Below are 15,024 nucleotides of genomic sequence, written 5' to 3' on the forward strand. Positions count from 1 at the left end.
CCAATTTGAAAAGATATATGTGGGCTTCCCTGGTGGCGCAGTGGTTGAGAATCTGCCTGCTAATGCAGGGGACACGGGTTCGAGCCCTGGTCTGGGAAGATCCCACATGCTGCAGAGCAGCTAGGCCCGTGAGCCACAACTACTGAGCCTGCGCGTCTGGAGCCTGTGCTCCGCAACAAGAGAGGCCACGAGAGTGAGAGGCCCGCGCACCGCAATGAAGAGTGGTCCCTGCTTGCCGCAACTAGAGAAAGCCCTCACAGGGAAACGAAGACCCAACATAGCAATCAATCAATCAATAAATCTAAAAAAAAAAAAATTAAAAAAAAAAAGAAAAGATATATGCCCCCCTATGTTCACTGCAGCATTATATACAACAGTCAAGATATGGAAACAACCTAAGTGCCCATCAATATATGAATGGGGAAAGAAGAAATGGTATGTATGTATGTGTGTGTGTGTGTGTGTGTGTACACACACACACACACACACCATGGAGTATTACTCAGCCATAAAAAGAATGAAATCTTGCCATTTGTGACAACACGTATGTACCTAGAGATATTATGCCAAGTGAAATAAGTCAGACAGAATGACAAATACTGTATCATTTCATTTATATGTGAAATCTAAAAAACAAAACAAGTGAACAAACAACCAAACCAGCACAGAGTTATAGAGGCAGAGAACAAACAGGTGGTTGCTAGAAGGGGAGAGGGTTGGAGGGAAGGAGAGAAATAGGTGAGGGAGTTTAAGAGGTACAAACTTTCAGTTACAAAAATGAATCACAGATATGAAATGTACAGTGTGGGATATAGTCAATAATTATGTAATATCTTTGTATGGTGACAGATGACAACTAGAGTTAATGGTGATTATTATTAAATGTATAGAAATATTGAATCACTGTGTTGTGTACCAAGAATTAACATAGTTGTAGGTCAATTATACTTGAAAAGCAAGCAGGCAAACAAACAGACTCATAGAAGAAGGTCAGATTTGTGACTAACAGAGAACAGGTGTGGGTGAGAGAGGTAGAATCAGACGAAGGTAGTCAAAGATACAATCTTCCAGTTATAAGACAAATAAATACTAGGGATGTAATGTGCAACATGATAAAGATAGTTAACTATATATTAGTTCCTATATATATTTCCTATATTTGGAGTATAGGATCTTTTTCTGCCATCCCGAGTCTTACCAGATGCCTTGCAAGTTACTTCATGAACCTGTACACAGATTCTTCATTGTTAGTGTATAGAAATGCAACTGATTTTTGGATGTTTCCTTTGTATTCTGCTGTTTTGTGGAATTCATTTATTCTGTTTGTTGTTGGTGTTGTGGAAACTTTAGGCTTTTCTACATATAAGATTATACCACTTGAAAACGGAAGTAATTTTATTTTCCTCCATTCCAATTTGGATGCATTTTATTTCTCCATGTTGCTTAATTGCTCTGGCTAGAACTGTTAGTGTCACTGTGAATAGAAGTGCCAAAAGCAGACATCCTTGCCTTGTTCCTAATTTTAGAGGAAAAGCTTTTAGTCTTTCACCGTTGAATATGGTGTTTACTGTGGGTTTTTCATATTTGTCTTTTATTATTTTGGGGTGGTTTGCTTCTATTTCTAGTTTGATGAGAATTTTTATCATTAAAAGGTGTTGAATTGTCAAATGCCTTTTCTGCATCAATTGAAATGATCATGTTTTTATTTTTCTCTTTCATTCTCTTAATGTGATGTATTACATTGATGGATTTCATTATGTTGAAACATTCTTGCATTTTGGGAAAAAAATCCCACTTGGTCATTGTGTATGATCCTTTTAATACACTCCTGAATTCTGTTTGCTAGTATTTTGTTGAGGATTTTTTGCATCAATGTTCATAAGGGATATTGGTCTATAATTTTCTTTTCTTGTAGTGTGTTTGTCTGGCTTTGGTGTTGGGGTATCCCTTAGATTGTTAACTTTTCTACAATCTTTTTTAATTCTCAGACTCAATAAGTTGTACTGTCCTATCTTTTAGTTCACTGATTCTTTCTTCTGCTTGTTTAAATCTGCCTTTGAATCCCTGTAGTCAGTTTTTCATTTCAGTTATTGTACTTTTTAGCTCCAGAATTTCCTTTTGGTTTCCTTTTAGGGTTTCAAAAGTCTCTATTAAATATTTCCATTTTGCTCATACATTGTTTTATTGACTTTATTCACATCTTCCTTTAGTTCTTTAAGTATCTTTAAGATGATTGTTTTAAAGTCTTTGACTAGTATATCCACCATCAGCTCTTTTTCAGGGACAGTTCCTGTTGATTTATTTTTTTCCTTTGAATGGGCCATACTTTCTTAGTTTTTGTTTGTTTGGTTGGTTTTTGTTTGTTTTTTTTTTTTGGTACGTCTTGTGGTTTTTTGGGGTTTTTTTGGTTGAAAACTGGGCATTTGAATCTAATAATGTGGTAACACTGGAAATCAGATTCTCCCCCTTCTCTGGGGTTTGATGGGTTTTGTTATTGTTTTTTTCTTTTTAATTAAAAAAATTTGAAAGATGTCTCTGTGCCATACATCAGCCTGAGGTGTAAACTTAAGGTTTTCTCAGGTTTTTCTGATCCTATCCTTGGGCATATATAGGCACTTTCTAATTTTCCCTTGTATGTGCACGTGTTTTTAGTATGCTGGTCTTTAATGTCTGGCTTCCAAAAGAGAAAAGGAGAAAAATAGACGGTTAAAAATGGTGCTGGTCCTTTAAATCTTGTGTAAGTCACTTCAGTTAGAGGGCGAGGGCTTTGCAACAGTGGAAGAAGGTGCAACAACAGTGGTCGCCCACCTCTTTGCTCTTTTGTGAAAAGAAGCAGCAATTAGTAACCAGAGTAGAGAACTCCTGTATTTGGAATACAGGATCTTTTTCGCCACCCTGGCTCTCACCAACTGCTGTGCAAGTTACTCCAGGAACCTGTCGGCAGTTGTTTGCCATGTGGCTGGGGGTGTGTGATGGGTACCTGCTACTGTGCTAAGAGCTGAAATTGACTGAAATTAACCCGAATTTAAATCTAAGCTTTCCTCTGGAAGTTGCAAGCCTTTAATATACTTCAGGCTTCCAAGAGAGTTACATCAGACAGAGTCTGCCAGTGCAGTTGTTGTCTAGGTGGGGAGACAGATTCCTAGTGCTTCCTACTCTATTATCTTCCCAGCATCATCTCTTCTTCCTTTCATTTTTGATGAATTTTAAGTTGACAGTTGTTTTCCTTCACCATTTAAAATATGTTGTTTCATTGTTTTCTGTGTCTCGTATTTTCTGTTGAGAAGTCCACTGGATACTTATCTTTATTTCTCTCTAAATATGTATTTTCTTTTCCTGTGTCTACTTTTACAATTTTCTTTTCCTCATCAATTTTTCACCAATTTGGTTATTATAATTCTTACTGTGGTGTATGTGCGTGTGTATGTGTATTTATTTCTCTTGGTATTCATTAATATTAGATCTGTTGATGCACAATTTTTTTTAATTTTTGGAATTTTTACTTTTACTTCCTCAGATTTTTTTTTTTCTGTTCCTTCCCTCTTTTTAGTACTCCAACCACACATATATAATACTGCTTGATATTGTCTCACAGTTCATTTGGATAGATTCTGTTGCTACATCTTCAAATTCACTGTTCTTTACATGATCTGTAATATCAAATATGCTGTTAAATTCATCTAGTGAAATTTTCATTTCAGTTATTATATTGTTTCATCTCTAGAATTTCCATTTATTTCTTTTTCATATCTCAGAGTTATGTCTTCGTTATGTTCATGTGTTCCTTTGCATCTATTTTATGCATCATCTATATTTTTGTTTTACATGACTTAATATCCTTGTTTACTAATTCTGTCACCTATGTCATTTCCAAGTTTGTCTTTATTGAGTAATTTCTCCTGGTTATGGTTACATTTTCATACTTCTTTACATGTCTGGTGAATTTTGGTTACATGCCAGACATTGTGATTTTGCCATTCTGGGTGCTATATTTCTTGTATTCCTTTAAATAATTTTGGTCTTTTTCTAGCAGGCAGTTAAGTTACTTGCAGACTAGTTTGATCCTTTGGAGGCTTGCTTTTAAGTTCTTTTATGGAGGCTCTAAAGTAATTCTAGTTCTAAATTATTCCCATTTCAAAGGTGTGCCCATGTAATTATTGAGGTCACTCCACTGATAGAACTTGAAGGAGTTACACCCCTGTGTGAGCTCTGCAAATTGTCTTACAGCTTTCTGGTAATTTTCTTTTCTTGGAAGTTGTTCTTGGCAAACTTCTTAGAGTTTTACTCTGCACATGTACAAATTTATATTTTTTTGTTTTGTTTTGTTTTTTTTTACAAATTGATATTAACCATACTTCAAGGGACCTCTGTACATATTTCCCTGGAATGCTTTCTTTTTGCATAGCTCCCATTGTCTCTGGGACTCTAGCCAACAAATTCTAGCTGTCTTGACCTCTCCTTAATCTTATCTCCTTCTCCTAATTTCAGTACGATAGCTGGGTACTTTTTAGATGCCCCCCTCCTTGCCCCATGCCACGTTCCAGTATTTACCTGCAAGAATGAAGCCAGGGTAATGGTAGAGCCTATTTCATTTGTTTGCCTTTTCTCAGATAATTATACTGTGCTCCCCATTGTCCATTTCCTAAAAAAGTTAATTCTCTTATTTTATCCAGTTAGATTTGTTTATGGACAGGAGGCTAAGTCTCAATCCTGTTACTCCTTCATGGTCATTACAGAGTTCTCTTCATATATATTTTAATGATAAAGGAAGAGAGATTTTCATAAAAGCGGAGATTCTTCGAGGCAAATAGCTGATAACAGAAGTTTTCAGATAATAAACTTTTCTAATGATGCCATCTGATGTGAAGGATCTAGGACTAGAAATACTCAGGGCAGTTGCCAGCTGGGAAATGAGTCAGAAAAACACAGGGAGATTGTGTAGATGCCTGCTTAGTATGGTTCTGGGGACCTCAGGGCCTTGCCCTATCCACTTCTCACTCACTTTACTCTCAGATCACTCTCACTCTACCTATTGTTTTCTTGATCCATAAATTCCCTGGATAGGAAAGCTACTCTTTCACCATAGCTAACATGGTTATTATACACCACAAAAGATTGCTTTCTTGGGCAGAAAAATATTGACATCAAAGTATAAATTACTGGTACTTATTCCTTTGCTAAGATTTGGGAGGGAGTAAAGAGCCCTAGTAAGACTTGTGACCTTGATGGAGTGAGAACCCTGTCTGCCAGGGAGGCTGAATTCAGCCTATCCACCTCTTCCCCTCTTTTCCCTCTCTGCCTGCAGTTATGATCATGTGCCTTTTCTCATGCATGACTCTGACCTGAGAAGAACAACCAATATCAATGAGGTCCTGCCAAATGCCTCTTTGACCCACCCTTCCTTATTTGATTGGGATTTCCTGTCGACTCTGAATGCAGGCAAATGGTTTTCACATCCACGGGTAAGACACATTCCCCAGCTCAAGAAACCTGCACTGACCCTCTGCTGTATGAGGTCATGTGCTGCTCCTGGAGATAAAAGCTTTAGATGAAGATAAGCAAGTGTACACACAATTTCATCCGTTTGGTAGCAGGACTGTTGATAGCATTTGCAGGAACGCTGTTCCAGTAATGCAGTCAGTCTAATTGCTGCTTTTTACATTCACTGGAAATTCTGAAGACAAACTTGTAAACTTACTCTTGTCATTTAATTTCTTTTTATCTAAGAATTTCATAAGCTTTTAAGTGTACCCATCATGTAAATAGCATTTTCCTCAGTGTTTTGAGTAGCTCAATCATCAGTGAGGCAGACTAGGAAACATCTATTCTTGATTCTTTCTTACCATTCAACAATATTTATTGAGTACCTACTGGGCACTAGGCATATGGAATACATGGTGAATATACACACATCCAGTCCTATTGGAGTTCACAGTATAAGAAAGAGGCAATTGTAATACTTTGCAATAAGTGCTAAACTAAAGTTAATTTCACATTGCTCAGGAATACACAAGAACAATTTCTAACTCAGTTTGAGGGATAGGGATGGGGGATTCTGGAAGAAGGAGATGTATAGGCCAGTAGAGGTATGGTAAAAATAGAAAGCTGTGTACAATGTAATTTTGAGACAAGAGTGAATGATTCTACTTGAGAGAGTTGGAGATTACTTCATGCAAAGGTATCATTTGAGCTGAGGGAAGGTCATTACTCAAGGGAACCATGGGCAGTGATAGTCGCTTGTTTCAGAGATTACAGTATACTGGAGCAAGAGGGGATGTGGTGTGTGTGTGTGTAAGAAAGAAAGAGAGGATGAAGGATGAAGAGAAGGATAGAGAGAAAAAAGGGGTAGGGAGGAGATGGGAGATAGATTGGGAGAAGAATCTGGGAAAACATGTTATGAGAAGACTATACAATGCGTAAATAACAAGTTAGAGAGTTTGGAATTATCCTGAATATTTTAAAGTGGGTAAAACAAAAGGTCATTTTTACATTTGATAAAAGTCAAGCCTGTCTTCTCAAGATAGATTAAAGAAAACAAAACAACTTACATTTTCCAGGTTATCATATATCTAGAGGGAATCATATAACCTAGGTTTTACCAATCAGATATACTCATTCTGAGTCTTCGATTTTGACAATAAACATCTGAGCAGGACAGACAGCAGGCATTCATATTGCCAGCACCTATGGCAGCAGAGCTAGCATTGTTGGGGGTCAGCTGTGGTAATAGCTCTCTAATCAGGTAATTGTGTAATTAGGGAAATAAATCTTCAGGTATTTTGATTATGTATTGAGGTGGAATGGGATTTTATTTATATTTGATGTTAATCCTGAAGACTGATTTGATCCTTTTTCATGTTAAAAAAGTAAAAAGTAAAGAACTGTGTACGGATAGACTTATCCACTTAAATTCATTCTATTAACTAGTGTTAATATAAGGGATAGCTGAAAGTTGATTTGTAATGACTGTATCACCTCAGAATACTTATCCTCATATGAGTATATAGCCTATAAACACTGTTTCCGTATGTGAAAATGATGGGATCAATCTGATATTCCAGGTTTCTGTGTGTATGTAGGCTCTGTATATAAGTCTCACCATACATGAATAAATAGACACGTACAAACTAGAGATGCTTCGTTAGTATATATATACATCAGATTAGTTAGTCATAGGTAATGTTCTGGCAAATGTGTATTCCAAATGAAAAGGCTGTTATTGTATCTGATGTGTAATGTATGGTTTGTAAATGTCCTACTTATTGTAAGTGGTAGGGTTGGCTTTGTTATCTTAATAATTTTTGTGTATTTTTTAGGATTAATAGTTTTATTTTAGCATATTTAGGTGGTATGTTTGCAGTGTTTAGTTATACTATTACTCTGGTTACTGAATAGTATCCTGAAACCTCAACTTCAAATATGGTTATCTAGGGGGCTTTATTTTAGGTTTGATTGTGGAGCTTTCTTTGCTTGCATGCTGCGCAGTCAGAAGTGGTTGAAGTGATGGCACATTATTTAAAAGATTTGGATGTTTGGATAATTTTTCATAGCAAAGAAATTGGTTTTGTTTGTGAAGGTTATTCTGGGTTGCTCTTTATTGGTTGGGTGTAGTTATGGATTGATGGTAGTGGTGAGCTGATTATTATTTGTCAGTATAGTTATTACTCTTTAGATTACTTGTGAAAATTTAGTAGTTAATCTGATCAATAATGAAATAAAAATAGATATATAAGTTCTGGGAATTGCCCCTAGAAGATCAGCTGAGTTCCTCTTTTTCCAGTAAAACCAACATTTCTGTGGAGCATTTTTATATCCTTTTGTGAAAGTATAAATCTCAAAAAATGTAATTCTCATGCATATAGATAGTGAGCAGAGTTTAAGTTTTATTTAGCACATTAATGTGGGAACAAGCAAGATGACAAAACCCAATCAAAAGAGAAGTGAGAAACCAACATGCGTATAATCAGAGCAACAAAGAAATGCTGAAACTACATTGCTAAGTTGGATATAAACCTATCATGTTAACTTGGTTAATATACTCTATGGCAATGAAAACATACCTTTGGAGTTATCTTCTCTATCAAAAATCATTTGCATCTCTACTGTACAAAAATCATTTCCACTTTTATTAGTTTTCTACAACTCAACATCTAACTTTACATAGTCTGGCCCTAATCGATAGTAAATAATATTGATAGTTCAAGGAAAGTTACATTCCCGTAAGAGTCAGATGACCCTTAGGTCAACTCTTAAACAATGTGCTACCATGATATTACAGGGTTCAGAAATCACCTTTTGCCTTATTGCTAAGTTTTGAATAATTTAAGTCTCCTCTTGTGATCAGAAATAACTTCTGTGGATGATTTAGAGACTGGTCTCATTGTGATTTGTATTATTTGGCTTTATTAATTTACATCACTGCAGTAAGAATGGTCAATTAACACACATTAGGTTTCTTGTTTATAATCAGCAAATCTAGAATCCAATCACGTTAGACAACTGCTAAGGCCATTAAATTAGGTTTTGTCCCGACAGTATGTATGGAATCTAGAATTTCATTTTTAATAAAATCTTTCCAGAACTCTTTTTATCACTATTATTTACAAAATAAATTCATTTGCGCCAGGTTTCACCTGTATACTTCCAGATGTGGGCAAATTCCTCTCTCCTTTTCTTGCAAGTCAGTGGCCATTCTTACTACTTGTAATGCTGGGACAATGTACAACAACGGACACCAGACAGTTTGCCTAGGAAGGCTTGTAGACATTGGTTCCAAATACCAATTAGATCTGTGTCCTTAGTGGGGACTGGAGGCTTGTCATATCAGATTGAATGAGATGTATCCTCAAATATGATCCTTTAGGAATGGCCTTGATTACACAATCAGTTTGTCCAATGATATCCCAGTGAAAGGAGGACAGATTTTTATTCAACACATGCAAATGACTGTATTGCCATGAAACATAGAGACTCGGTAAAAAGTATTTGTACCTGAATTCTGAGGGGTGGTGAGAACAAGATACTAAATACAAAGTATGTTTTTCATAAGCATAAGAGTTAGAGAAAAGTCAAAAGGGAATGGGTTTTCTCATATGCCCATCAGAAAAGAGAATGTTAAAACGAGTACCAACAAAATTCCAAACTGAATAAGCATGATTGTATTGCTCTCCTCAGTTCATTAAATCTGGCATAGGTAATGCCCTGCTATGTCTAGGGTTATCCGTGTGCTTCCACAAAGCTATCTGCTCCTGCGCTAAAATTTAATCTTGGAAATTCTGACTCAGTCCCCTGATACAGATGGATTGGTATCTGAGTGACATGATGGTGTCAGCTTACATTGGGAAGCCTGTTTCCATGAGTTTATTCTTTGCATATCAGTAGATAAGAGAGAATCTGTACAGTCCTTTCAAACAAGATTTTGAGTCTAGCCTTTCCAATTTCTGATCTGTATCTTGCAGAAAAAACCTTCAGACAAACATGGGAATAAAGCAGAAACCACATGATAATTAAACTGAATTTGTTTGATTAATTTATTATAGTAAACAACAATGTCAGAAAGGAAAATAAAAATACTTTTAATACGGTATAATACATAACTATTTTCAAAAATTTGGTTTGTTTCCCTTAAGAGTAAGACATATTATGGGCATTGAGAACATTAACGGCTCTCCTCGTTCTTCCAATCCATTCTTTAAAACTTAAAAAATTGTCAAACTGTGAAACATATTTATATTATTATTTTACCTGCGAAATATTGACTGGGAAAGTAAAGGTTCCCTTTTTATATTTTACAGTTCCTACCATATTGCAGGCTTAATACACGGGCAGTTTTTATAACAGTGTTGAACTGTATATGAAACATTGATGTTTCTACTTCTGGCCATGACAATTTATAGGTGCTGGATGTGTCCTCCTGACATAAATAACTAGAAAATCAGAAAAAATATATGAAATATCCATTCTCAGATGCTGGACAGCAGTCAGTGCAGAACTGTGATCTGTGAAAGAAGGGAATAATAGGAGAGTGTTATGATTGCCCTCATGTTCTGCCTGGAGGCATGTTCTAACTATCACACAGCAGGAAGAACCTAAGCAAAGCATGACAATCTTGTGAAATTGAGGAGAGAGAGATTGGATTTTTGGGAGATCAAGGTGGCAGTAATTTTGAGGGAAGAATACCAAAAGGGAGAGAGCTCTCCAGAGAAGGACCTCCAGAAATCTTCATGGGGTCTGCTTGAGCATGTTGTTGCTATCTAAGAGGTACACAAATAGGGTGAAGCGCCACAAGCCTGGGCAAAGTACTACTAGGGAGCTTTTAGCTGAACCATTCTAAGAGCTCACATAGGTCTGGAAGATATTCAAGTTCTAACTAGCCATATTGGAAGCTAGACTTTGTTGGACATATGGGGCCTTCAGTAAAAACCCCAGAAAGGTCACACCTCAGTAATAAGGCTAAATAAGCCCTAGATTAAAGGGTATTTTAGACCTGCTCTAAAAAATATCCAGTTGATTTGCTAGTAATCTAAATGCCTGCCAAAATTATTTTTACTGCACTTTAAAGGAGACAACAATGTCAAGCTTCTAACAGTGCAGCAGTCACACTGTCCAACAGCCAATAATAAAATTACTAGGTATACAAAGAAGCAGGAACATGTGGCTTAAAACCAGGAACAAAACTACTCATTAAAAAAAAAGATCCAGAAAAGACAGACTGATAGAAACGATGTTTTAAACAGAAAGGGACTTTTAAAAAGCTATTACAATCTCTAGGTCCATCCACGTTGCTCCAAATGGCATTATATCGTTCTTTTTTATGGCTGAGTAATATTCCATTGTATATATGTACCACATCTCCTTTATCCATTCCTCTGGTGATGGACATTTAGGGCTCTAGAGATTGTCATACTGAGTGAAGTAAGTCAGACAGAGAAAGGCAAATACCATATGATAGTGCTTATATGTGGAATCTAAAAAAAAAAAGGGTACAAATGAACTTGTCTACAGAACAGAAATAGAGTTACAGATGTAGAAAACAAACATGCTTACCAGGGGTAAGTGGGGGAGGGATAAATTGGGAGATTGGGATTGACATATACACAGCACTATATATAAAGTAAATAATTACTAAGGACCTACTATATAGCATAGGGAACTCTACTCAATACTCTGTAATGGCCTATATGGGAAAAGATCTAAAAAGGAGTAGATATATGTATATGGATAACTGATTCACTTTACACTGGAAACTAACACATTATGAATCATCTATACTCCAATAAAAATTTTTAAAAAAGCTTGTGTAAAATTTTTTTAAAAAGCTATTACAAATGTATCAAGGATTTAAAGGAAAACAAGAACATAATGAGATACGTAAGATATAAAAAAAAACAAATAGAGTTTTTGTAACTAAGAAACTATAATGTTTGAAATTTAAAATTCTGAGTATTTTCACATGGGATATTAGTCTACATTTTTCTTTTCTGGTAATGTCATTATCTGGTTTTGGTGTTATGATAATGCTGACCTCATAAAATGAGTTGAAAACGTTCTGTCCTCTTCTATTTCCTGGAAGAAGCTGTGTAGAATTTGTATTATTTCTTCCTGTGTATTTGGTAGAATTCAACAGTAAACACACCTGAGCCTAAGTTTTCTTTGTTGGAAGGTTGTTACTTATAAAGTCAATTTCATTAATAGATACATGGCCTTCACGTTATCTTTCTTCTTCAGCTGTTGTTGATAGTTTGTGTCTTTTGAAGAATTGGTCTGTATCATTAAGTTGTTGAATTTATGGACAGAGTTGTTCATAATATTTTAAATTATCCTTTTAATGACTGTGGGATTAGTCATTATATTTCCTCTATTATCCCTGCTTTTCATAATTTGTAGTTCTTTCCCGTTTTTGTTCAGCTGGCTAGAGATATATCAATTGCATTGATCTTGGCAAAGGAACAGTAAGGTTTCATTGATTTCTCTATTGTTTTTTGTTATTAATTTCATAGATTTTGTTCAGATCTTTATATTGTATTTCTTTTGTTTGCCTTAGGTTTGATTTTTATCTTTTGTTTCTGGTTTGGTAAAGTAGAAACTTAGGTTACTGATTTTAAGTCTTTTTTCTTTCTATCATAAGCATTTAATACTGTATGTTTATCTATAAGCACTGCTTCAGCTGCATTGTGCAGATTTTGATATTTTGCATTTTAATTTAGTTCTAAATATAGAAAAATGTCCCCCTGAGCCTTCTCCCTTGACCATGGGCTTTTTAGAAATATTTTTTCAAATTTCTAAATATTTGCAGATGTCCCCGTTATTTTCTTATTACTGATTTCTAGTTTAATTCTGTTCTCATCTGAGTGCACTCTTTGTGTGATTGCTGTTCTTTCATATTTACTAAGATTCATCTTATTGTCCAGAATATGGTCTGTCTTAATATTCCAAGAGCATGTGAGAGGAATGTGTACTCTACATTTGTTTAGGAGATTGTTTTGTAAATGTTGTTAGGTCAAATTGGCTAATAATGTTCAGATTGCCTCTGTTCTTAAGGATTTTCTGCCTATTCTATCCATTACTGAGAGAGGAGTAATGAAGTCTTCAACCACAGTGGTTGATTTCGATTTTTCTTTTGGATCTATCAGTTCTGCTTCATGTATTTTGAAGCTCCATTGTTAAGAGCATACATATTTAGTATTAGTATGTGTCCTTGGAGAATTTGCCTTTTTCATGACAGAATAATGGCCTCCCAAAGATGGCCATGCCCTAATTCCTGGAACCAGTAAATATATTACCATACATGGTAAAAAGGTCTTTGCAGATTTAATTGAGGTTATGGATCCTCAGATGATGAGATTATCCTGGATTATCTGGGTGGGCTCAATCTAATCACATGAGTCCTTAAAAGCAGAGAACCTTTCCTAGTTGCAGTCAGAGAACTGCAACAATGGAGAAAAGGCAGGAAATATTCAAAGCATGAGAAAGACTCAACCCACCGTTGCTCCCTTTGAAGATGAAGAAACCAGGCTGTGAGCCAAGGAATGTTGGTGGCATCTAGAAGATGAGGATGGCCTTTAGCTGATAGACAACAAGGAAATGGGGGACCTCAGTCCTACAACCACTGGGAACTAAATTCTGCCAACAACCTGAATGAACAGCAAATGGATTTTCCTTCCCTAAGGAACTCTAGAGAGGAACACAGACCTGCTGGCACCTCGATTTTAGCCAAGTGAGACCCAGACAAGTCTTCCAACCTACAAAACTATAAAATAATATATTTGTGTTGTTTCAAGCCACTAAATTTGTGTTGTTACAGTAACAATAGAAAATCATAATATAATGTCCCTCTGTATCAATGATAATTGTAACTTATAAACATAGACAGAAAACACTTTGACAAAACATTAGCATCTCAAATCCATGAGTACATAAAAAAGAGAATATATCGTGACCAAGTGGGGGTCCATCTTGGGAGTGTAAGACTGGTTCAGCATTAAAAAATTCAGTCAATGTAATTTACTGTATCAACAGTCTAAAGAAGACTACAATCGCTTAAATTGATGCAGCAAAAGCATTTGACAACATTCAACAAAAATTCCATTTGTGACTAAAAGCTCTCAGCAAAGTAGGAATAGAAGAGAGCTTCCTTAAACTAACAAAGGAGAACTTTTAAAAGCCTGTAGCTAACATTATTCTTAATGGTGAAAAAAATGAATGTTTTTCTCCTGAGATTGGGAACAAGGCAAGAATGCCCTCCCTAATGTAAATTGGTACAGCCACTATGGAAAACATCATGGAGGTTCCTTAAAAAACTAAAAATAGAGTTGCTATATGATCCAGCAATCCCACTCCTGGACATATATTCAGACAAAACTATAATTCAAAATGATACATGCACCTGTATGTTCATAGCAGCACTATTCACAACAGCCAAGACATGGAAACAACCTAAATGTCTACCTTCAGATGAATGGATAAAGAAGTTGTGGTACATACATACAATGGTATACTACTCAGCCGTAAAAAATAATGAAATAATGCTATTTGGAACAACATGAATGGACCTGGAGATGATCATACTAAGTGAAGTCAGAAAGAGAAAGATGAATACCATATGATATCACTTATATGTGGAATCTAAAGTATGACACAAATGAACTTAACTACCAAACAGAAACAGACTCACAGACATAGAGAACAGACTTGTGGTTGCCAAGAGGGAGGAGGGGTGGCAGAGAGATGGATTAGGAGTTTGGGATTAGCAGATGCAAACTATTATATACAGAATGGATAAACAACAAGGTCCTACTGTATAACACAGGGACCTGTGCTATATCAATATCCTGTGATAAACCATAATGAAAAAGAATATAAAAAAGAATGTATATATAACTTAAACTTTGCTGTACAGCAGAAATTAATACAACATTGTAAATCAACTATACTTCAATAAAATAAAAATTTTTTAAAAAGAATGACCTCCCTTACCACTCCTACTGAACATCATACTGGAAGTCCGAGGCAATGTATTGTGGAAAGAAAGATAAATAAAGGGCATGCAGACAAATAGACTTGAAAGGAAGAAAGCAAACTATTTCTATTCACATACAACTTGGTGGTCTATGTAGAAGTTATAAAATAATCTACAAAAAAGCTCCTAGAACTAATAACTCAGTTTCACAAGGTCACAGGATACAAGGTCTATATACAAAATCAGTTGTATTCCTATATTCCAGTAATGTATTCCTATATTTCAGTAATGAAGAATTGGAATTTGAAATTAAAATAGCACCATTATAATAGCATCCAAAAATAAATCAGGTACTTGAGCATCAATCTAAAAGAAAATATGTGTGCCTGATCTGTATGCTGAAAACTACAGAATGCAGACGAAAGAAACCTAGCAAGCTATTTTATTAAGGTATTAACAAGGGTTATAAAAATTTTATGAAATGGCAAAGGAACTAGAAGAGCCAAAATAGTTTTGAAAAAGAACAAGGTTGTAGAACTCACACTACTTGAGTTTAAGAATTATTA

The 15,024-nt window shown here is 35.5% G+C and overlaps 1 protein-coding gene across 7 annotated transcripts in view; it reads left to right on the forward strand.

The window, feature by feature from the left end:
* GDPD4 (glycerophosphodiester phosphodiesterase domain containing 4) overlaps positions 1-15,024 on the forward strand; it is a 138,886-nt gene that overhangs the window by 43,121 nt on the left and 80,741 nt on the right. For all 7 annotated transcript variants that reach the window (XM_059930731.1, XM_059930733.1, XM_059930737.1 and 4 more), the window contains one exon: positions 5,306-5,462. In XM_059930731.1, the coding sequence (XP_059786714.1) occupies positions 5,306-5,462 (157 nt within the window). The remainder of the gene's footprint in view (positions 1-5,305; positions 5,463-15,024) is intronic.

Source organism: Balaenoptera ricei, chromosome 8 (genome assembly GCF_028023285.1).
Source record: "Balaenoptera ricei isolate mBalRic1 chromosome 8, mBalRic1.hap2, whole genome shotgun sequence".
Classification (NCBI taxonomy): Eukaryota; Metazoa; Chordata; class Mammalia; order Artiodactyla; family Balaenopteridae; genus Balaenoptera; species Balaenoptera ricei.